The following is a 21,954-nucleotide window of genomic DNA, read 5'->3' on the forward strand; positions in this document are numbered from 1 at the left end:
CTCGAATGAAAAATTTAATTTATCTCGGCATAGTCAAATAACAAGAGTTCAGTACATGGAAATGACATACAGTGAGTCTCAAACTCCATTGTTTCCTCCTTCTTATATAAATCTCATTTGTTTAAAATCTCAACATAACACCGACTGTTACGTAACAGTCGGGGTGTACGCCCCCAATATTTGCATATGCCAGCCCATGTTCCCAACATTATGAAAGGCATTAGACAAGGGCAGCCAGTAACGTCTAGATCTGCACAGGTGAATCAACAGACTAGGTAAGCAAGCAAGAACAATAGCGAAAAATGGCAGATGGAGCAATAAAAACTGACATGATCCATGATATCATGATATTTTTAGTGATATTTGTAAATTGTCTTTCTAAATGTTTCGTTAGCATGTTGCTAATGTACTGTTAAATGTGGTTAAAGTTACCATCGTTTATTACTGTATTCACGGAGACAAGAGCTGTCGCTATTTTTATTATTAAACACTTGCAGTCTGTATAATTCATAAACACAACTTCATTCTTTATAAATCTCTCCAACAGTGTAGCATTAGCCGTTAGCCACAGAGCACAGCATCAAATTCATTCAGAATCAAATGTAAACAATATAACAGTATACAATACTCACATAATCCGACGCATGCATGCCGCATGCATGACGAACACTTTGTAAAGATCCATTTGAGGGTTATATTAGCTGTGTAAACTTTGTTTATGCACTGTTCAAAGCAAGCGCGAGCTCCGTGGGTGTGGAGCACGAGAATTAAAGAGCCAGTAGCCCTGAATCGGCTCATTTATAATTATGCCCCAAAATAGGCAGTTAAAAAAACTGAATTAAAAAATATCTATGGGCTATTTTGAGCTGAAACTTCACAGACACATTCAGGGGACACCTTAGACTTATATTACATCTTTTTTTAAAAAGTTCTAGGGCACCTTTAATATAATGTAGTAAATGCATAATTCGTAAATGCAATTCATACATACAATGACTTGAATACATCTCTTCTGTGATGAACATGTTTTTAATAGACAGACTAATCTTTCATTGAAATGAAAAGAACTTTTTGCAATTATTAATGGACAAGGCTTCATGTCACACAACATGTCAACACAAGAGATTTTGCCACTGTCTTTGCTTTTTCCACTGCTTCTGTTTGCACACGCAGAGTCTCATCGTTCACCAGTCATTTTCTCAGCTCTCGTCAAACGCTCCTCTAGCTGCTGACTGTCACAGTATCCCTCTCTCTTAAAGCTAACAATGGAGTGCAGCAGTGTATCATCTAACACCACCCTCTGCTCTGTTCCATTGGGCTGTTTGATGGTTACATTGGCCTTGGCTTGGTTTTGAACGCTTTCACACCTACAGCTTTTTCTGCACTACTTGCATGTAATATGGAACAGTTTGAAATTCGAGAGAGAGAGTGTTGCACCACATGAACAAAAATATTCAAAGTTCCATAATGCCTCAGTGACCAGCCCTGAGATGACTGTGTCTCTTCAGGCTCCTGTAAATGGTCTTCTAAAGGAGGAAATGGCTCCAGCGTTGTGAATTTGGTTGAACAGAGTACATTTCCTTCGCCAAAGTCACAGATGGAAAGACTTTTAAATATATACCACTGATTGAGGGTTACAGTAAACCCATCTGCTAAACTCAAGTGAACTTTTGCAGTGTTATCATAAAGAGTATAATAAAAATTGCGCATGTTATTCAGTAGGATGTTGATTGCAGGCTGATTCTCCAAGATCTTTCCAGTAACAGCAACCTAAGAGTCTAAACTAAAGATAATTAATAAATCAATACAAAACAAAAGAGCTTTAAAATACTAGAGAAACCCAAACTAATGCACACACGCATGATTCCTCCATCCACAAACACTATAGTGCCTCAGAAGCATGGCTTCATTCACACCTGGCTGGTTACAAAAATGGATCTCATATGTCTTCAAATTTTGCATGCACTGTAAAATGACCGACATATTGGCCCATGCAATGGTTGATGAGACAAAATTTCATATATTTATATTTACACTTATAATACTATCAAGCTCCCCCCTTATCTACCTTGATACTGTTAGATTTAAATATAGAAAAGTGCGGGAGCCAATCAAACACAGTGTGGGAAATATGACGCAAGATGAGCAGAGGGATTTTTACTTTAATTTTTATAATTCACATTTTAGTAGTATGGTGACCATAATGTGCTTTTTAAGAAAAGAAAAAACTGGGAGCAGGAGAGCATTACTGGGAAAGGAATCAGTTTCTCAATTTACTTTCCCAATTGTCATGTTCCTTCTTGCAGCTGGTAACCCATGTGTGTGTGTTCACAGACAGTAATGATACTAACAAAACCTAAATCATTTAATTTTGATACAGTCCTCACATAAAGTCAGCCAGCTTCTTTTAGCATCATTTTGGCCTGAAATATTAACCAGCATCAATATTTTCCAACCCAGTTGCTGAACAGCATGGATTTAAAGATCCAGTTCATACAACATTCTTTGTTGATTGTTGTGCAACATTCATAAAATGCCATATGTCCATTGTAAGGTCAACGTCTCCAGACCTATCTGTCCATTGAGTGACATCACTTCCTCCTGCGATGTGTGCCTGCAGACCGGATGCGAGCAGCCTGACGAATGTTCATGTATCTTTCTTCCACATCTTGGTGGAGAGAGAGGCAGAGAGTCTGATGATGAAGAATGGATGAAGGGGAGGTGGGAGAGGAGGTACTAGAGCTGTCCAGAGGTCCCATCGCTACAGCTTCTCTGTCCATCTCTACTATCCCAGAGTCTGAAGATCTTTGTTTTTCCTCTCTGTCCTTCACTCTGGCTAGACTGTTACTCAGGGAGGCGTTCTCCTGCTGCAGAACCCGGATCCTCACTGAGTTTGCCTTCAGCTGCTGCTCCATGTCACACATCACATCACCTGTAGCTGTGACACACAGAGAGAACCAGTTGTAAGTGGCAGTTAGGGGTGTAAATTGCACAAAATTTAACAACAGGTGTTTGTACAGACTTTCAAATGAGGTTTTAAAATCATTTAAGAGAGGCAAAATCTAATAATTGGCCTATGTATCAAATAACAGTACCAAAATGTGGTAACACATTTCATTAATTTTTCAAACCTGCACTGATTTTCTGTCTCACATGCCTAAACATAACACAAGTTGTAAGCTGTATTTGTTTAAATCACTGGAAAAGAACCAGGAAGTTGTTCATTAAATAATTAGTTGTCCTCCATGGTTTTTATTTACTGAAGAAAAAAAAAAACTACTCATAAGTGTTGTAAAGTACGTTCATGAATCAGACTACATTTGTTACTACTGTTTTGATTCACTTAAAAGAGTCAACTCGGAGTAATTCTTTGGGGAACTGGGGCACAATGGTCACGCTGATGTATTTGATTCACTGAACAAATGGCTCATAAAAGTTCTTCTTTTGTTTCTGATTTGGACCTCACTGGTCGGTGTATGTTTTGTGCCGAAGATTCAGTAGCGGTGCTGCTAATAGTATAGATTGCATTAGTGCCCACCCAAATTTCAGCAGCCTTGGTTCTGGAATTATTAGTCCCAGTCATTTTTCCCATGGGTATTTTTAGAAAAAAATCTTCGTTAAAAAGTTATAAGCCATGAACCAAACCAACCAGCCACAAGGTGAATCACAACATTATGAAAGGACAAAGTAACAAGTTTGTGCAATTAATGGCTTTAACAAACTAGTGATTATAGTTGTTGATTTTATATACACAGAGTGGATGGTTCTACTGGCACAAGCCGCACAACATACTTGTTGCAATTCTCTGATTAATAAACATTTCTTTCTTTCTTTCTTTCTTTCTTTCTTTCTTTCTTTCTTTCTTCTAATATGTTATCATTTAAAAATCAATTCCCTATGGCGAAAATCAATGGGATTTTTACTTCCAAGAACCCAACGTTAAACTCTATTGCAGGAGAATCCAATGTTCATTAGCAGAACCAAATGTCATTCCATTATTTTAAAAAAGGCAGTGTCTACTTGCACTGTTGGCAAAGGCTATTTTCACTTTGCTGACCATGCTCTTCAGATATTTTACCTTTAGAACAAATAGCATAGTACTTGTTTTTACACTCTTGTGCAAACAGTATCTACCACTACTTACACCCAATGTAAATAACACCTACATTTCTACACTGAGTATAAATAGCCACTGCCTTCTGAATAAATTCTGGTTCTGAATAAGAAATTGGTTCCTAACTTAAAGTCACCATGAAAACAAAATAGACAATTCTTGTTCTTTTATGAAATATTGCAGTATTGCAATATTGTATTTATTATAAATTTATCTGTGCACATCAGTATTTTTATTTTAATTCATGTGCACTTGCAATTTTTAATCAAAACAACTTCCACTTGCACTGATATCTTTTCTTTTCTCTGATGATGTTTACGGCACGAGGGTGTGGGGGACAACCTGTCACTCAGAGCAATAGCAAACCCCAATAACCCAATCAATTCCTGATTGGCAAAATCAAGCCGCTTCACTCAGATATACATCACAATAAAGAAGAAAAGACTATTGCAACTATTTCATGCCAACTTTAAGTGTCAGGAGTGGGCAGAGTTCACTCACTCTGTGGTGCTGCATGTGGATTGAGCTCAGGAAAGGCCACCAGTATCCTCTCTCTCTGGACAGCTTCTTCCAGCATCTCTTTCAGATGAGACACACTCTTCTCCAGTTCTGTGATCTGTGTCTGCTGCCTCTGTTTCTCATTGCACAGTGAACTACATCGGGACTGCAGAGAAAGAAACTCTCAGGTTTACTTTAATGTAGTCAGGCTGATTCTGTCATACTAAATATTTTTGACTTTAAATGAGTTATTTTAGATGTTTACCTGCTGCTGTGTGAGTTGCTCCTGAAGTGTGTCTTTTTCTTGTATGATCTGTGTGAGTTTGTTGGCAAGATCAGCTTTTTCATCCTCACATTCTTCCAGACTGCCATGTAGATCCTCAGTCTGCTGAACCAGCACATCCAGATGCTTCCGCAGAGCCGTCTGCTTCACCTGAAGAGCCTGTGCACAAAACGACCATGTTTCATGATCTAAATAGATGGAATCAAGTCCGGCTCAACACTTTTCCTCATTGAATATCATGTTATGGAAGTAACATTGTTAAAGTTAAAGTGTTGATTTAAATATTATGATATTTATCCTGGTAATCATACTATGACACACCTCATGTTGGCGTTGCACACTGTGGTTTTTGGCGGTTTCTTTGTCTAATAGTGTCTGTGTACTTCTGAGCTCCTTCTCCAGGTTTTTCCTGCTCTCCTCCATCTCTTTTAACATGGTCTCTTGTGAATTATGCAGATGATGAACTTGCTCCTGAAGAGCAGCCCTCTCACATTCTATAGAATAAAAATGTAACCCATTACTTACATCATCCCAAAATCTATCTTGTAGGCCAGGCGTAGGCAAGTTCGGTCCTAGAGAGCCGCTGTCCTGCAGAGTTTGGCTCCAACCTTAATCAAACACACCAGAACAAGCTAATCAAGCTGTTCAGGATTACTATGGCTAGGCAGGTGAAGTTTTTTTCTTTTTTTTTCAGGGTTGGAGCTAAACTCTGCAGGACAGCGGCTCACTAGGACCGAACTTGCCTACCCCTGTTGTAGGCCTTTGCCACATTCCCTAATTCAGGACTTTTCAAACTGGGGTCGAGGGACCCCTAGGGGTAGTGCTGGGGGTGCCCTTAGAAAATTTGAGATAAAATTCTACAATAATAAAATATTCTACAAAAGTATTTATTAGGGCTGTCAAGAACAAGATGTTAAAATTGTTTAATGCAATATTTTTCAACATTTATAGAATTAGTAAATCTTAATAAATATTTGCGTTAATGAGCAGTTGAACAGGTGTACCTAATAAAGTGGCCAGTGAGTGTGTGTGTGTGTGTACAGGTCCTTCTCAAAAAATTAGCATATTGTGATAAAAGTTCATTATTTTCCATAATGTAATGAAAAAAATTAAACTTTCATATATTTTAGATTCATTGCACACCAACTGAAATATTTCAGGTCTTTTATTGTTTTAATACTGATGATTTTGGCATACAGCTCATGAAAACCCAAAATTCCTATCTCAAAAAATTAGCATATTTCATCCGACCAATAAAAGAAAAGTGTTTTTAATACAAAAAAAGTCAACCTTCAAATAATTATGTTCAGTTATGCACTCAATACTTGGTCGGGAATCCTTTTGCAGAAATGACTGCTTCAATGCGGCGTGGCATGGAGGCAATCAGCCTGTGGCACTGCTGAGGTGTTATGAAGGACCAGGATGCTTCGATAGCGGCCTTAAGCTCATCCAGAGTGTTGGGTCTTGCGTCTCTCAACTTTCTCTTCACAATATCCCACAGATTCTCTATGGGGTTCAGGTCAGGAGAGTTGGCAGGCCAATTGAGCACAGTAATACCATGGTCAGTAAACCATTTACCAGTGGTTTTGGCACTGTGAGCAGGTGCCAGGTCGTGCTGAAAAACGAAATCTTCATCTCCATAAAGCTTTTCAGCAGATGGAAGCATGAAGTGCTCCAAAATCTCCTGATAGCTAGCTGCATTGACCCTGCCCTTGATAAAACACAGTGGACCAACACCAGCAGCTGACATGGCACCCCAGACCATCACTGACTGTGGGTACTTGACACTGGACTTTAGGCATTTTGGCATTTCCTTCTCCCCAGTCTTCCTCCAGACTCTGGCACCTTGATTTCCGAATGACATGCAAAATTTGCTTTCATCCGAAAAAAGTACTTTGGACCACTGAGCAACAGTCCAGTGCTGCTTCTCTGTAGCCCAGGTCAGGCGCTTCTGCCGCTGTTTCTGGTTCAAAAGTGGCTTGACCTGGGGAATGCGGCACCTGGCTCTGGATGTTTCTACTCCAGACTCAGTCCACTGCTTCCGCAGGTCCCCCAAGGTCTGGAATCGGTCCTTCTCCACAATCTTCCTCAGGGTCCGGTCACCTCTTCTCGTTGTGCAGCGTTTTTGCCACACTTTTTCCTTCCCACAGACTTCCCACTGAGGTGCCTTGATACAGCACTCTGGGAACAGCCTATTCGTTCAGAAATTTCTTTCTGTGTCTTACCCTCTCGTTTGAGGGTGTCAATGATGGCCTTCTGGACAGCAGTCAGGTCGGCAGTCTTACCCATGATTGCGGTTTTGAGTAATGAACCAGGCTGGGAGTTTTTAAAAGCCTCAGGAATCTTTTGCAGGTGTTTAGAGTTAATTAGTTGATTCAGATGATTAGGTTAATAGCTCGTTTAGAGAACCTTTTCATGATATGCTAATTTTTTGAGAATTTTGGGTTTTCATGAGCTGTATGCCACAATCATCAGTATTAAAACAATAAAGACCTGAAATATTTCAGTTGGTGTGCAATGAATCTAAAATATATGAAAGTTTAATTTTTATCATTACATTATGGAAAATAATGAACTTTTATCACAATATGCTAAATTATATATATATATATATATATTGTAAGATCAACAGATCCTCAGATACTTTGATCTCCTGAGATATGGACAGCACAAACACATACAGCCATTTGTCTCCACACCCCACAGAGTGAAGTTGCGGGAAAGCTTCTTTCCATCCTGTCCTTCCTTCACATTTGCTCCTTCTCCCCACTTCCTTCCCTTTACACATTCTTCCCATCACTCAGTTCACTTAAAAAGATCATATACAAATTATAATGTTCTGTCAATGCAAATGAATTAACAGTCATGTTTGGTATCGTTTGAAATGTCTCTGTGGAACTGGTACAATGGTCTCGTCTACACGAAAGTAACCAAAGGTATTAAAGATTTTAAGAGTTTTAGAGATACTTTGGTTGCGACCATGGGTGTGCCTCTTTCCCAGGGTCTTTCATCTAAATTACCTCCTGTTCCACAGCAAGGTGCGAACCCCTGAGGTCTGTGACCCTAGTCAATGCAAATTCTGATTGTAAGTTCATGCCTCACATTGGGGGATGTTTTGTCTTGGTCTGAGTATTTAAAGAAATGTTGCAAAAGGCTCAGGGCGACTCTGTATTCAGATGGAGCCCACATTGCTGAGTGTCCAGGACACTCAGCAATGTGCATGTCAGGTATGCATCTTACTCTATTTCTGAGCATTTGATGTTTTGTATTAATCATCTTTGAATTGATTATGTAATTGGCATGATACATTTACCTGACTAATAAATTGTCACATTTGACTTTATTCTGATTTACTCTGAAATTATTGACTTTAGTAGATTCCGATGTATCCATTGTTACCGCAAATCTGCGTCAGGTTAGTAACGGACTAAAGTCCAGTTGAGTGGAGCATAGGGCACACTAACTGTGATTTTAGAGCTCCGACTAACGCTTGGCATTAGTTCAAGTGTACTTAGACTGTAAAGGCTAAAAAGGGAATTCTGTTTAGGGCAACAAATGTTGATCGACCAACCTAAATAGGGTGAGCCTTACCTCTGTTTATTGTAACGTTACTCTAGCTAAGTGTACATGGGAAACCATGGCGTAACCAAACCAAAGCTACTATAAGAGAAGTAATATTGGTCAGCTTATCTGTAGTAGTGGTTATGACCCCTGACTAGAGTTAGTGTTACTTTAATTCAAGTGTATACAGTTCTATGGGGACTAAACCAAATACTTTTAGAGAAAGCAAGCATGAGAGCGGCACTCTATTAGTATAGTCAATTACCTCTGTCTAGTGACCAAGACTAGCGAGTTTGTGATCGTGGGCCCGCATATTAATGAATGGCCAGTGCGAGGACCCTGTGCGACACTGAGAACCGAATGAACGAGTACAGTAAGAGTAAAGAGTTAAATAGAATATTCAAATGTAAAGCCAAATTATTATACAAATGACCAATAATCAACTGACATTCTAAACTAAATTCGAGGTCATAATAACATGGAGTCAGATAAAAGATTATTTGGAATTAAACTACTTTGCCACGCTGACAAGACGGAACGCGCAAGAAACCTTCCCCGCCCGGTGGGAAACCGCCTTTGGGCCGATTGGGCGGGCCTTACAATATATATATATATATATATAAATTGCCATTGCATTTTAAGAAGAGGGTCTTTAACTTTTTTTATTACAGTTCCATTTTTTTGGACAGAAGTGGTAGTAGATACAGCTGACCAGTAGTTTTATAATGATGTCCAGCTCACCCAGACTCTGTTTTGCTTCTGTCTGCAAATTCAGTTCTGCTGTGAGTTCAGAATTTTTTTCCTCTAATAACGTCACACCTGTGAATGACAATGTTTATTAACATTAACTGTATTAACTTTTATATAATAAGTTTCAGATATGAGTTAAGGGTTTTAAAGAAACACTCACCTCTCTTTAACTCCTCCTGCTCCTCTTTTAGCCTCCTTACTGCTTTCTCTCCCTTGATCTTTACCTCCTGCATTCTGCGCTCACACTCCTCCTCCATCTTCCTCCTCTCCTCCTTCTCTCTTTTGACTGTCTCTGATAGCTGTTTTCTCAGCTTCTCTCGCTCCATCTCTGTCTCTTTCAGCTTCTTTTTCAGTGGCTCAACAGTTTCTCTCACCTCCAGTTTAAAAAGAATAATCAAATGAGGAAATACACTACCGGTCAAAAGTTTGGAGTAATTAGGATTTTTCAATTGAAATAATAAATGAACACCAAATCAGCATATTAGAATAATTTCTAAAGGATCATGTGACACTGAAGACTGGAGTAATGATGCTGAAAATTCAGATTTGCCATCACAGGAATAAATTACATTTTAAAATATATTCAAATAGAAAACAGATTTTTTTAAATTATAATAATATACTCAGACCCTCACCTCCAGAACATGTTTCCCAACACGGCTTATATCCTTACGCTGCTCACTTGCCCATTGGGAAATGTCAATTGCAGACAAGCGGCCCAGCTGCTGTGTTTCCTCCACTGCTTCCAGGAAGCCCTGCATGGAGCAAGGCAAACCCAGAGACTGGCAAAGAGACACTAGAGCATCACTGCTCTCCTTCATCACCGCCTGAACACAAGCACAGGCCTCACAGGGCACCAGAGCTGACTCTACTGTCTGACAGCTCACAGTGTGAGTGGACGGAGACACACAGGAGCCTGCAGTGGACACTCTTCTGTGGTGGGAAGAGGAATCTGGGGTAATTGAGGTGGTTTTATGGGGGCTTGTCATGGAGGTGCTCTGTGTATTGTGTGTATTAACAGTAGGAGTGTTTGCTGCTGTTCTGGTAATGAATGATGAACTCTGTTGAGATCGAAGTTGCTGTCCATTAGTCCCCTGAAAGAAAAGATCTTTTAGTAAATCTTTAGGTTCCAAATTAACTGATTGTTTTCAGTGAAATAGAATTGATTACACTGTTTAATTGTTTAGTTTATAAGCAAAGATTATTTTTGCAAGTCTTATGTGTGTTTTGTCTTTATCATCCTTCTTACTTCTTGTGCTTGTTGATTTCTGAGCTGAAGTAGATTGTTCCAGAAGCGTTTGACCACAGGACCGATGGAAACAGAGGATTCATTTTGACCAGATGATAAAACTCTCTGCTTCTCAAGCAACAGCTCAGCATGAACGTTAAAACTCTAAGAACCAGCATTAATCTGGGACAAACACACAAATGCACATAATGAATTGTGATTTAGAAAAAAAAAAGATGGTTCCCACAAAAATATTGAACAGCAGCACCAAATCAGCATATCAGAATTATTTCTGAAGGAACATAAGACACTGAAGGAGTAATGGCTGCTGTAAATGTAGCTTTGCCATCACATTAATGGCAAATCTACAATATATTAGCAGAAAACAGTTATTTTAAAATGTAATAATATTTCACAGTGTTACTGTTTTTACTCTATTTTAATCAAATAAATGTATCTTAGGTCAGCATGAGAGACAATTGTTTTACACAATTCACAACGTTGACTACCTGTCAATCAGCAGCTCTAGCAGGACTATGTGGGAGTGCTGACTGAATTCCTCCTCACCATCTACATAGTCATACTCCTCTAAAAGACTGACCAAATCCAGATTACATGACAGTTTATCGGGAAACTTCCATGATTGGGAAACGGACGGGTCCAGTCTTAGAAAAAACATCAAGGACCGCTCCCTGTAAATCAATAAGATCTCTCCGAAGGCTGTCGATACAGTCCTGACGGCCTAAGAGATGAGTCATTGTTTAACAGACCAAAATATGCGTTTGTTCGTTAAGAGTTTCTGTAGCAAGAACATGTGCATTAGCTCTATACACACCAGGTTTCCATGGACGCGTGTAGGCAGAATCATTCCACTTGAACCACATTTCCCACAACCCCCCTTGGCCTCCTACCGGAAGTCGTCGTTCATTTGTCGTCTTCTGTTTTGTGGCGTTTGTCGAAACGAGAGGTTAGTGAAGTTGTATGAAAGTGTACATAGAATTATAGTACTTTAGTAAATTTAAGGGCTGTACGTTGACTTTTTCAAACAAATGACCCGTAGACTGACAATAACTGTTTATTTTTCTCAGCGTACTTGATTCGGCCAGAGAAGAGCCTGTAGTGTCGCAGTCATGCCGCCTGGGCCTGTGCAGATCATGCAGCCGGAGCTAAACAACAAGGTATGAAACTTGAAATGTATTTATTTTAGAGTCAGTAGAGGGTAGATTCATCTGATTTATATTCACTTACTAAAATATTTGTCTCCATTAACTTACAAACACGTTAATAGACCCATAGTATTGCATGTTTATAGATTATGGCTGCGTCCGAAACCGCCTACTCTCTTGAGAAGGTATTTATTTTGAATAAGTAATTATTTTACGACCGCTAAAAAGTACTTTCTATATAGTAGGAATGTGTGTGCTAGTATGAACGTAATTCCGACGAACTACTTTCGCCATGTTGTCATTATTATGTGACCTACTAGCTTCAGTTATGTTGCTTCATTGCCATTCATAAATCCTCTCCCGTGGCTTCATAATTTAAAGTGTCCATCATATGCAGAGCCGGATTAACGCAAAGGCAAACTAGGCACGTGCCTAGGGCCCGATTGGCGGGATGGGGCCCAGACAGAGGGACAAAAAAATAATAAAAAAATAATAATAATAATAAAAAAAATAAAAAAATAAAAAAAATGTACAAATGTCCTATCTACAATTTATTTCAATATTTATTAATTAACTAAAAATAGTGACGATGTTTATCTTAACCATAGTCAGAGTGGGTCCGATGGACTCGCCAAAACGAACACATCCTGTGGGTGTTGCGAAGCAAAATGCTAAATAAAGCTTGCCATAAAAAGCCTGCAAAAGTAATGATTATGAAAGTGACAAAAACAGCAAGGAGACATTTTAATTGTTTATTAATAAACTAATGTTTTCTGAATCCGTGTCGGCTGCGAAGATGAAGTTGACATTACTGACTCTCATCATCTCCGTGGACGCGCTTAGAGAATGCACATTTCATTCGGATGATCATCAGAGAGCCTATTTCTTTTCGTTTTGAATTATTTCGTTTAAAAGTAGACATTTCAAGCTTTCTATATATTTCTCATGTCTGTGAGGCAAGCAGCCGCTGAGTTTCGGTTAATTTATAAGACGCGCCAGTTCACGCGCCAGTGATCGCGCCGGCACCTCCATGTCATTATTATATTGCCTGCTATATTTGCTTCTTATTTATTAAATCCAGGCAATTGGTTGATGAAACATTGATTAAAATTAAGATACAATTTTTACAAAACGAAATTCACTTTAAAGAAAGGCTTTCTACAAAACAAAACTTAATGAAGTGTTTAAAATCATGTCTGACCCATTCCATGTGTCCCGATATATTGCGCATGATGCATCTTACTCATGCTGTTCACTTTTCATAATCAAATAGATTAAATTTAAAAATAACATTATAATAGGCCTATTTAAACATAAATATTAAACTAAATACGTATTTAATGGCTACCAACACGTATACAGTACACAGAAATTGCATGTCCATTTAATTTAACATATTCAATATTGGGGGCATTTTTTTAAAAGTAAAAAACAATAGTTACTTTCCCTGGTAATTAGTTCCTTTTATAATAATGTAACTCGGTTATTAACTCATTTACTATTTGTGAGAAGTAACTAATAACTATAACTAATTACTTTTTTAATAACGTGCACTGCATTTGACACACAAGACTCACAGAAAAGAAAAGACAGAAATGCGCAGCAATATCAAGTTCCCTTTCACTCTTGAACAAACAATAACACACAGAATTATGCCTGTTTTGTCAAGTATCCTCATTAGAGTAGTCTTAAAAGAGTTAAATAACGTCTTAAATGAACTTAAAGAGTTGTGAGAAAATGAGATGCGCGTCACATCAGCGGGAGCTCTTAAAGTGACAGCAGCCTAATAAACCAGTGATGTCTGTCATTAATGTTCATCAAAGAACAAAGCCAACAGAGACAATTGCTTTAATAAGGCTTATGTTTAATTTATAATTTATGCAGTGAAGACTGCATAAAGTGTTTGATAAATTTATTCAATTACTATTTCCTACCTGTCTAAAAGGTAGGAAATATATGGATACATTTATTTGGGCCAGGCCACAGATACATTTTTTTTTTAAGCTGTTGCTTTAAGTTGTTTCTACATTAATTTGGAGAGTAACGGTAAAATTATTACAATATTAAAGAGGGGAGAAGAGTCAGGGGCCTCCAACATAAATTATGCCTAGGGCCTCCAAATGTCTAGAACCGGCCCTGATCATATGCACACTTAAGAATCTTGCTTGAAGTAGTAGGTTATCTGGGTACTTTTTGCCTAATCTTTTTGAGCACTGTGAATTTTGTCACATACTGTTTTTCTCAAACCTTGCTTTTACTGTTTTACATATAATACTGTACTAAAAGTACTCTTTTTGGCCAGATTAAGATACAGAATACAACAAAATTTGGCTTGTGAGGCAATCTTTGCAACCAAAGTGTTATGGAGTACCAGATAAGTTAAGTTGTGTAATGTTTTAATAACAGCCCGAGGACCAGAAAGAAGAGACTCCAGCCACAAAGCCCATTGTGGGAATCATCTATCCGCCTCCTGAAGTCCGGAACATTGTTGACAAGACTGCCAGCTTCGTGGCCAGGTTTGACATCATATCACAAGTTTCATTATTGTACATTTGTTAAATCAATAATTAACCATTTTTTTTATTTTCCAAAGGAATGGACCTGAGTTCGAGGCCAGGATTCGACAGAATGAGATCAACAACCCAAAATTCAACTTCCTCAACCCCAATGACCCTTACCATGCTTACTACCGCCACAAGGTCAATGAGTTCAAGGAGGGCAAAGCTCAGGAACCGTCTGCAGCTGTGCCTAAAGTCATGCAGCAGCAGGCATCACAGCAGCTTCCTCAGAAGGTCAGGATCCTGTCATTGACTTCATACATCACCTATTAGTTATTAATTCCATTTATTGAAATAAAACCAGTCGTCATAATCAAAGCAGTCTGATTTGAAAGCCTTTCATATATGGATATCTTATGAAGAACTTATGTGTTTGTGGTCATTTAGGTTCAGGCACAGGTGATCCATGAGACAGTGGTGCCCAAGGAGCCTCCACCTGAGTTTGAGTTCATTGCAGACCCTCCCTCCATCGCAGCCTTTGACCTGGATGTGGTGAAGCTGACCGCACAGTTCGTCGCCCGAAATGGTCGTCAGTTTCTCACACAGCTGATGCAGAAGGAGCAGAGGAACTACCAGTTTGACTTCCTGCGACCACAGCACAGCTTGTTCAACTACTTTACAAAACTGGTGGAACAATACACAAAGGTACGGCAGCAATACTCAGGATGAATCAGATTGAGGTTGCTAATAAAAGTAGAGCTTTTGTGTGACATTTAATTCACTTAATTGATTGGTTTCTTGCAGGTTTTAATCCCTCCGAAAGGTCTTTTGCTGAAACTAAAGAAGGAAGCAGAGAATTCTCGTGAGGTCTTGGACCAGGTAATTAATTATGACAGCCACTCCAGATCACACACTCCCCTTTTCCACCATCACGGTTCCGGTGCGGGTTCCTGGCCTGTGTCCATTCCTGAATGTGGTTCTGGGCCAGAAAGATCGGTTCAGCTCTGGCCCTAAAAACTTGCTGGTCTCAAACGGAGCTGGGGGAGCGGGGGTGGAGAAATGCTGCCACTGTCTATGGCATTCTCATTGAGCAGTGTAATAACGTTGCACAGCATTGCTCTTCATATTTAAATATATAAAACTGTGTGCGCAAGAGAGTAAATCAATGGTTTCAGTTTCAATATATCTCAAAAAATGGACAGATGAGAAAATCAGGAGTTTTTGTGAGCTGTCTGTAGCTTGGTACACTAGAATCACTCCTGGTACTGTGAACAGAAAAACAGAAGTGCTGCACTGTCTGCTCAAACAATGGGATGCACACCGTTTGATTTTTAGCGTGGTTATAATCAGGTATACAACACATGGCAGTGTTACGTCACTGTTCGTTCCTCAAGTTCGTGGAAACACGCTCTGATTCGCATCAGGCTCTTGCTCGCCTGGCCGAGAACAGGCTCTGCCTCCAGAACGGGAACCATTCTGGTTGAAAAGGAATAACTGAGTGGATGTTAAGACATCTACATAACATAAGCCTAGTATGAGGAGGGCGTATTGTTTATGTTGGAGTTTTAAAACCACATTAGAACTGAAATTGCTAAATATATAACATGTCATGTATTATTAGTAGTATTATTAAATTCAGTTAGTCCCAAAATGTTCTCTCAGGCTGTAGAATTGATCAATCTGAGCTTTGAAACTCATATGATCAAAAAAGGGAAGGACAGATCAGATTGACCTGTAATATCACATCTTTCCCCAATATTTTAGGTCAGATATCGTGTGGAGTGGGCCAAATTCCAGGAGCGAGAGAGGAAAAAGGAAGAGGAGGAGCGAGAGAAGGAGAGGGTGGCCTATGCTCAGATTGATTGGCATGACTTTGTGGTCGTGGAGACGGTGGACTTCCAACCAAATGAGCAGGGTGAGCATGTTTAGTTCACACAACAATTGACATGATTTTAGATATTTGAGGGTTTTTATTTATGCAAACATACTGTAGCATCAGAAAAATGCTCTTTATTTTGGTAAGAGCAAGAAATTTCTTCAGTCTCAGAGCTGTGGTTCAATTAGCCAATTACATACACAATAACCTTTATTGTAAGATAATGGAGAAATTACTATAATTAATAATTGTATTATAATGAATACTATATCATTGTTGTTAACTTTAAATTTATATTTATTTGCAAAATGCATACAGCTATTATATTATTTAAATATACTATACTATACCATTTTTAATAAAATATTGATTCATATTAAATGATTGTTCATAATATTTATTAATGATTGATATTAAATATTTATGTTTTTTTATTATTATATTCATCATCATTAATACTTTTTAAAATGATACATATTGCAGGTANCCCGGAGAAGGTCCGTGAGAGTGATTTTGTGCCCCTATGTGATGGCACCACAAGGCGCCGTTCACTTGCAGAACGCAAGTTTCTGGAGGGCGCGTAAGTCTGAAGTAGTGAGTTAAGGTATAGCGGTGCAGAGCCAGCGGTCGTTCTGTAGGCAAACATCAGAGCCTTGAATTGGATGCGAGCAGCTACTGGCAGCCAGTGCAGACTGACGAAGAGAGGAGTGACGTGCGCTCTCTTCGGTTCGTTGAAGACCAGTCTTGCTGCAGCATTCTGGATCAGTTGCAGAGGCTTGATAGTGCATGCTGGAAGGCCAGCCAAGAGAGCATTACAGTAGTCCAGTCTGGATAGAACAAGAGCTTGGACAAGAATTTGTGTGGAATGTTCCGATAGGAAGGGTCTAATCTTCCTGATGTTGTACAAGGCAAATCTGCAGGACCGGGTCGTTGCTGCAACATGATCTGTGAAGGTTAGACAATCATCCATCACCACTCCAAGGTTTCTGGCTGTCCTGGAAGGAGTGATGGTTGAAGACCCAAGTTGAACTGAGAGGTTGTGATGAAGTGTTGGGTTTGCACCGATCACAAGCAGTTCCGTTTTTGCAAGGTTGAGTTGGAGGTGGTGGTCCTTCATCCAGGCAGAAATGGCTGTCAGGCAGGCTGTGATGCGACCAGCAACCGTCGGATCATCTGGTTGGAATGAGAGGTAGAGTTGTGTGTCATCAGCATAACAGTGATAGGAGAAACCATGATCCTGAATGACCGATCCTAGTGATGACGTGTAGATGGAGAAGAGAAGTTGTCCAATCACAGAGCCCTGAGGTACCCAGTAGCAAGATGATGTGACTTGGACACCTCACCTCTCCAAGATACCCTGAAGGACCTACCTGAGAGGTAAGACTCGAACCACTGGAGCGCAGTTCCACATGAGTGACATGAGTGCCTTCCACCCTTCGACATGAGTGTAGACAGGAGGATCTGGTGGTTCACTGTGTCAAAGGCAGCAGACAGATCCAGCAAGATGAGTACTGATGATTTTGAAGATGCTTGTGCCAGTCTCAGGGCTACAGTGACCGAGAGCAGGGCAGTCTCAGTTGAGTGGCCACTCTTGAAACCAGACTGGTGGTTGTCAAGAAGGTTGTTCTGTGTGAGATAAGTAGACAGTTGGTTGAATAGAACTCTCTCAAATGTCTTGGCAATGAAAGGAAGAAGGGATACTGGTCTGTAGTTTTCTAAAAGTGCTGGATTCAGAGTGGGTTCTTAAGCAGTGGGGTAATCCTAGCCTGCTTAAAAGCTGTGGGAAATGTTCCAGTGTGAAGGGAGGAATTGATAATGTGAGTGAGTGCAGATAGAATTGAGGAGGAGATGGCCTGAAGAAGATGAGTGGGGATAGGGTCTAGCGGACAGGTAGTGGGGTGATTGGAAAGAATGAGTTTGGAAACATCTGCCTCAGATAGCATGGAGAAGGAGGGAGAATTTGTGTGTTTTCATTAAGATGTTCTTGTCAGTGTGTGGTGTGGAGAATTGGCTGCTGATGGTTGTTATTTTATGTGTGAAGAAAGTGGCAAAGTCATCAGCTGTAAGAAACTGATGTGGGAGGGAGGGGAGGAGGGCAAAGAAGAGAAGAGAAGGTTTTGAAAAGTGTCCGGGAGTCATTTGAGTTGTTAATTTTAGTGTGATAGTAGGAGGTTTTAGCATTGGAGACATTAGTAGAGAAAGAAGAAAGGAGTGACTGATATAAGCTAAGGTCAGTAGGATTTTTAGATTTGCGCCACTTCCTCTCTGCAGCCCTGAGTCTAGACCGATGCTCACGGAGAACATCAGAGAGCCAGGGGGCAGAGGGGTGGCGCGGGCTGGTCTGGTTAAAAGGGGGCAGAAATCATCTAAGCAAGATGATAGAGTGGTGCAGAGAGTGTCAGTAGCAGTGTTAGTGTCCATTGATGAGAATTGGTTAGCGGGAGGAAGTGTGGATGAGACCGAAGAGGATAGATGAGATGGTGAGAGGGAGCGTAGGTTTCGCCGAAAAGTGACATGTGGTGGAGTGTGTGATGAGTTGGGGGTCAGGTTGAGTGTGAAAGTAATGAGAAAGTGGTCCGAGGTGTGTAGTGGAGTAACCAGTGTATTGTCGGTGGAGCCACAGCGTGTGTAGATGAGGTCCAATTGGTTACCTGATTTGTGGGTAGCTGAGGTAGCCACTCACTTGAGATCAAATGAGGCAAGCAGCGTGTGGAAGTCAGCAGCCTGAGGTTTGTCTAGATGGATGTTTAAGTCACCAAGTACTAGCAGAGGAGTGCCATCCTCAGGGAAGGATGAGAGTAACACATCCAACTCCTCCAAGAAGTTACCTAGCTGACCTGGGGGACGATAAACAACTACAACATGAATTTTAGTAGGGTAGGTGATGGTAATTGCATGTGATTCAAATGAGCCATTTTTAGAGAGAGATGGCAAAGGATTGAACTTCCATTCATTGGACATAAGCAAACCAGTACCACCACCCCTCCCAGTCTGGCGTGGGTGAGAAAGTGAAATTAGAGGAGAGGGCTGCTGGTGTGGCAGTGTCCTCTGGTTTGATCCATGTCTCAGTCAGAGCCATGAGATGGAGATCTGAATAAGTAGCAATAGCTGTGATGAAGTCTGCTTTGTTGACAGCAGACTGACAATTCCAGAGCCCAATCGAAATAGAAAACAATGTACTAGGTGACATGGGTAAAGAACGCAGGTTGTTATGGTTGCGCTGCCTACAGCGTGTAGCACGCGATTTACGAGTGTTAGTAATAGAGGGAATTTGGAAGCACATATCTAAAACAAGTCAAAAGACAGACAAGAACACACTGTATAAAGAGGAAAGAAAGAATAAAAAAAAGAAAAGAGCAATACTCAAGTGTCGTGTCGTTGCTCGGTGGAGTCGCTGGTCTTTACACTCTTCGGTCTTCACACGAGGAGGGCTTCACATGAGGGCTGCCGCGTCCGCTGCCGTGGTACACTATGCACTTATACCAGCTTATTACAACGTTAGTTAGTTCAGCAGGCCACGCCTTACTGACTCAGAGCGAACGAGAACAAACGCGATTTGCCACGTGACCTCAGTAAACAAGCAGTAAAGCAACTATACAGCACTAAAATCAACTAGAAACGACAGCAAAACACTTACAGTATGCAGATCCTCTTGTAGCGTCGATGATTCTCTCTAATGAATGCTAAATAACAACTGTTTATATACTAAGCTGGCTTTGGCCACGCCTTACTGACTCAGAGCGAACGAGAACAAACGCGATTTGCCACGTGACCTCAGTAAACAAGCAGTAAAGCAACTATACAGCACTAAAATCAACTAGAAACGACAGCAAAACACTTACAGTATGCAGATCCTCTTGTAGCGTCGATAATTTCTCATTCACAAAGACATTTAGGAATGTAATAGTGTATAGACATACTTATTTTATTAACTTAAGTATTGGCAAAATGCTGCAGCTATATTCAATTCAATATTATGTGGTAAACATTCAAGAATGTTAGATGAAACATTTGTACTGTATGATAATTTTAGTAAATTCTTTAAAAAAATAAATCAGTTAATTGGTAAATCATGCTCTAATGATTATCAGTGATTGAACAAGCAGTAGTCTTACACTTTAATCAGTGGAGGCAGACGTCAGTTCTGAAAGACAGAAACAGTTCTGTAAACAGAATTTATATTGTTAATAAAGATATCCCTTTCTTTCTCCTTACATCTGTATTTTTAAGTACTGAGTATTAGCAAATAGTATTCTGTATGCATTATAAGGCCTATCAAAGACCAAAGTTAACTTACGAAATTCCTGGTTTGTAACAGTGATTCCTTCAGCAACTCAGTTCAGGAACTTGGAAACAGGAAGATCCACAGTTGTATTTATACTGAGTCAACACCTATTTTTGAATATCATGTGATTTGTAAGAAAACCTCAAACCGTGTCAACAGGTTTCAAACATGCTGTGCACAGAAAAGATAAATAGCTCTGGTAATACAAAATATGACCATCAACAGAGTTAGCTATAGAGTATTTTATGTATTTTATATGTTTTATAGGTTAGGGAATGAGACAACAGACACTCTAAGAAGAAGTGTGTAGAAAAATGACATTATGTGTAACACTCTAGTTTACACATTTTGTGTCAATTTTGCATAAAAATGTGTTGGAAGAATTCAATTGTTTTACACATATTGTGTGTAGATTTAAAATGAACTCAACCTGTGTATTTGTTCAGCAGAGGTGTATAGTCCAGGGGTCAGAAAGTAAAAGTCCTGCCATATCCTCGTCGGAGCCCATTGACTCAGTGTCAAAACTCTAGCTGCATAACATACAGATAAAATGTCACGCACTGTGCAAAGCAACTATTGAAACCTGCTAATTCACTGGCTTGTCATGTTGCTGAAATAATGTACTAGCAAACGTTATTTATCATTACATATCGATAGAATATTACTTACATACTGTAACGTTAGTTACCGTTATATTATCTTACTAGCTATTTATTACTTATAGACAGAGGTGGACATTCCAGGGGTCAGAAAGTAAAAGTCCTGCCATATTTTTATTCCACCCACTGAAGCATTAATGAGATAAATAAGTGATTAATTGAGTGATGATTGAGCATTATTGAAGACACCTGATGATAACAAGCAGAATCACCAAAGGAGAAAATCACAATTTTTAAGTTACCATCATCGAGGTCAGGGTTTGTTTTAGTTGAGCTCTTGACCCTTGCCTTTTTAGTATTAGATTTTGTTTGGGCAGTTTTAACTGCATTAAAACCAAACAGACAAGCAAAGTTAAAAGATGATCAGGTGGTGTTGGTTATGTTTTCACTTAATCATTATTTGATCTGAATCACTGAACTCATTTAGAGCCCAATCTCTGAGTTAGATTTACATTATTGATTACAGCAGAACTGTGATTCTACAGCACAAGATCAGCTTTATCAATACAATTTTTTGTTTTTGTTTTTTAGAGTTCTGATTTAAATAAAAAGCGCTCAGTTAAACACACAGACATCAAGAATCATCCTGTGAATCTCAACAGTGGTGACCATCATAAAGCATGTTGCAGTGCATTCTGGGAGCCACCAATCAAAATTCATCCATGGCTCCCATCATGCATTGCTGCATGAATAAATTATGAGCTGAATTGTTTTAGTAATTTCATTTATTCTCACTATTAAAATTTTGCTGTTTTTCTGTGACTTTTAGTAGCTTGTTTTCTAATGTTCAGAGTTGATCTGTTGATCAGAATATGTTGCTTGTCACCGTTGTTGAGATTCACAGGCTGATTCTTGATGTCTGTGTGTGCCTAAAAGAATTTTTTTTTTTGTGATAAGGACAACTTTTTAAAAAAAAAAAAAAAAATTCTGTATTGTATAAGCTGATCTTCTGCAGAATCACAGTGCTGCTGTAATCAATAATGTCAATCTAACTCAGAGATTGGGCTCTAAATGAGTTCAGTGATTCAGATCAAAT

The 21,954-nt window shown here is 39.5% G+C and overlaps 4 protein-coding genes across 4 annotated transcripts; 1 reads left to right on the forward strand and 3 right to left on the reverse strand.

Moving 5' to 3' along the window:
* Positions 1-2,351: 2,351 nt before the first annotated feature.
* Positions 2,352-11,084, reverse strand: LOC125246563 (coiled-coil domain-containing protein 157-like). Its single transcript, XM_048157518.1, has 9 exons — positions 10,944-11,084; positions 10,456-10,617; positions 9,842-10,300; positions 9,367-9,580; positions 9,198-9,275; positions 5,217-5,389; positions 4,878-5,054; positions 4,616-4,778; positions 2,352-2,938 (listed from the first exon to the last, which is right to left on the reverse strand). Exons 3-9 carry the CDS (start codon positions 10,193-10,195, stop codon positions 2,592-2,594), a joined length of 1,506 nt encoding a protein of 501 aa, XP_048013475.1. The 5' UTR covers positions 10,196-10,300; positions 10,456-10,617; positions 10,944-11,084; the 3' UTR covers positions 2,352-2,591.
* Positions 10,780-11,192, reverse strand: LOC125246650 (coiled-coil domain-containing protein 157-like). Its single transcript, XM_048157628.1, is given in 2 exon segments — positions 10,780-11,077; positions 11,079-11,192. Coding segments are annotated over 2 exon segments (252 nt in total). The 3' UTR covers positions 10,780-10,939.
* A 129-nt stretch (positions 11,193-11,321) lies between these two features.
* On the forward strand, positions 11,322-16,042 carry LOC125246576 (splicing factor 3A subunit 1-like). The gene is made up of 7 exons (XM_048157535.1): positions 11,322-11,401; positions 11,523-11,612; positions 14,007-14,116; positions 14,194-14,392; positions 14,546-14,803; positions 14,903-14,977; positions 15,863-16,042. Exons 2-7 carry the CDS (start codon positions 11,565-11,567, stop codon positions 16,025-16,027), a joined length of 855 nt encoding a protein of 284 aa, XP_048013492.1. The 5' UTR covers positions 11,322-11,401; positions 11,523-11,564; the 3' UTR covers positions 16,028-16,042.
* A 99-nt stretch (positions 16,043-16,141) lies between these two features.
* LOC125247989 lies at positions 16,142-21,019 on the reverse strand. Its single transcript, XM_048159544.1, has 5 exons — positions 20,272-21,019; positions 18,658-20,137; positions 17,345-17,600; positions 16,449-17,147; positions 16,142-16,182 (listed from the first exon to the last, which is right to left on the reverse strand). Exons 3-5 carry the CDS (start codon positions 17,415-17,417, stop codon positions 16,142-16,144), a joined length of 813 nt encoding a protein of 270 aa, XP_048015501.1. The 5' UTR covers positions 17,418-17,600; positions 18,658-20,137; positions 20,272-21,019.
* Positions 21,020-21,954: the final 935 nt, after the last annotated feature.

Source organism: Megalobrama amblycephala, linkage group LG15, assembly GCF_018812025.1.
Source record: "Megalobrama amblycephala isolate DHTTF-2021 linkage group LG15, ASM1881202v1, whole genome shotgun sequence".
NCBI lineage: Eukaryota > Metazoa > Chordata > Actinopteri > Cypriniformes > Xenocyprididae > Megalobrama > Megalobrama amblycephala.

What these genes read in the sequence shown, in the direction of transcription:
- LOC125246576 (XM_048157535.1), top strand. Translation starts at nt 11,565, where the DNA reads ATGCCGCCTGGGCCTGTGCAGATCATGCAGCCGGAGCTAAACAACAAG. An exon ending in AGCCGGAGCTAAACAACAAG is followed by an intron (nt 11,613 to 14,006) that starts GTATGAAACTTG and finishes TTTTAATAACAG; the next exon opens with CCCGAGGACCAGAAAGAAGA. An exon ending in CTCGTGAGGTCTTGGACCAG is followed by an intron (nt 14,978 to 15,862) that starts GTAATTAATTAT and finishes CCAATATTTTAG; the next exon opens with GTCAGATATCGTGTGGAGTG.
- LOC125246563 (XM_048157518.1), bottom strand. Translation starts at nt 10,195, where the DNA reads ATGACAAGCCCCCATAAAACCACCTCAATTACCCCAGATTCCTCTTCC. An exon ending in GCAGGAGGAGTTAAAGAGAG is followed by an intron (nt 9,276 to 9,366) that starts GTGAGTGTTTCT and finishes TGTCATTCACAG; the next exon opens with GTGTGACGTTATTAGAGGAA. An exon ending in GTGTGCAACGCCAACATGAG is followed by an intron (nt 5,055 to 5,216) that starts GTGTGTCATAGT and finishes TTTTGTGCACAG; the next exon opens with GCTCTTCAGGTGAAGCAGAC.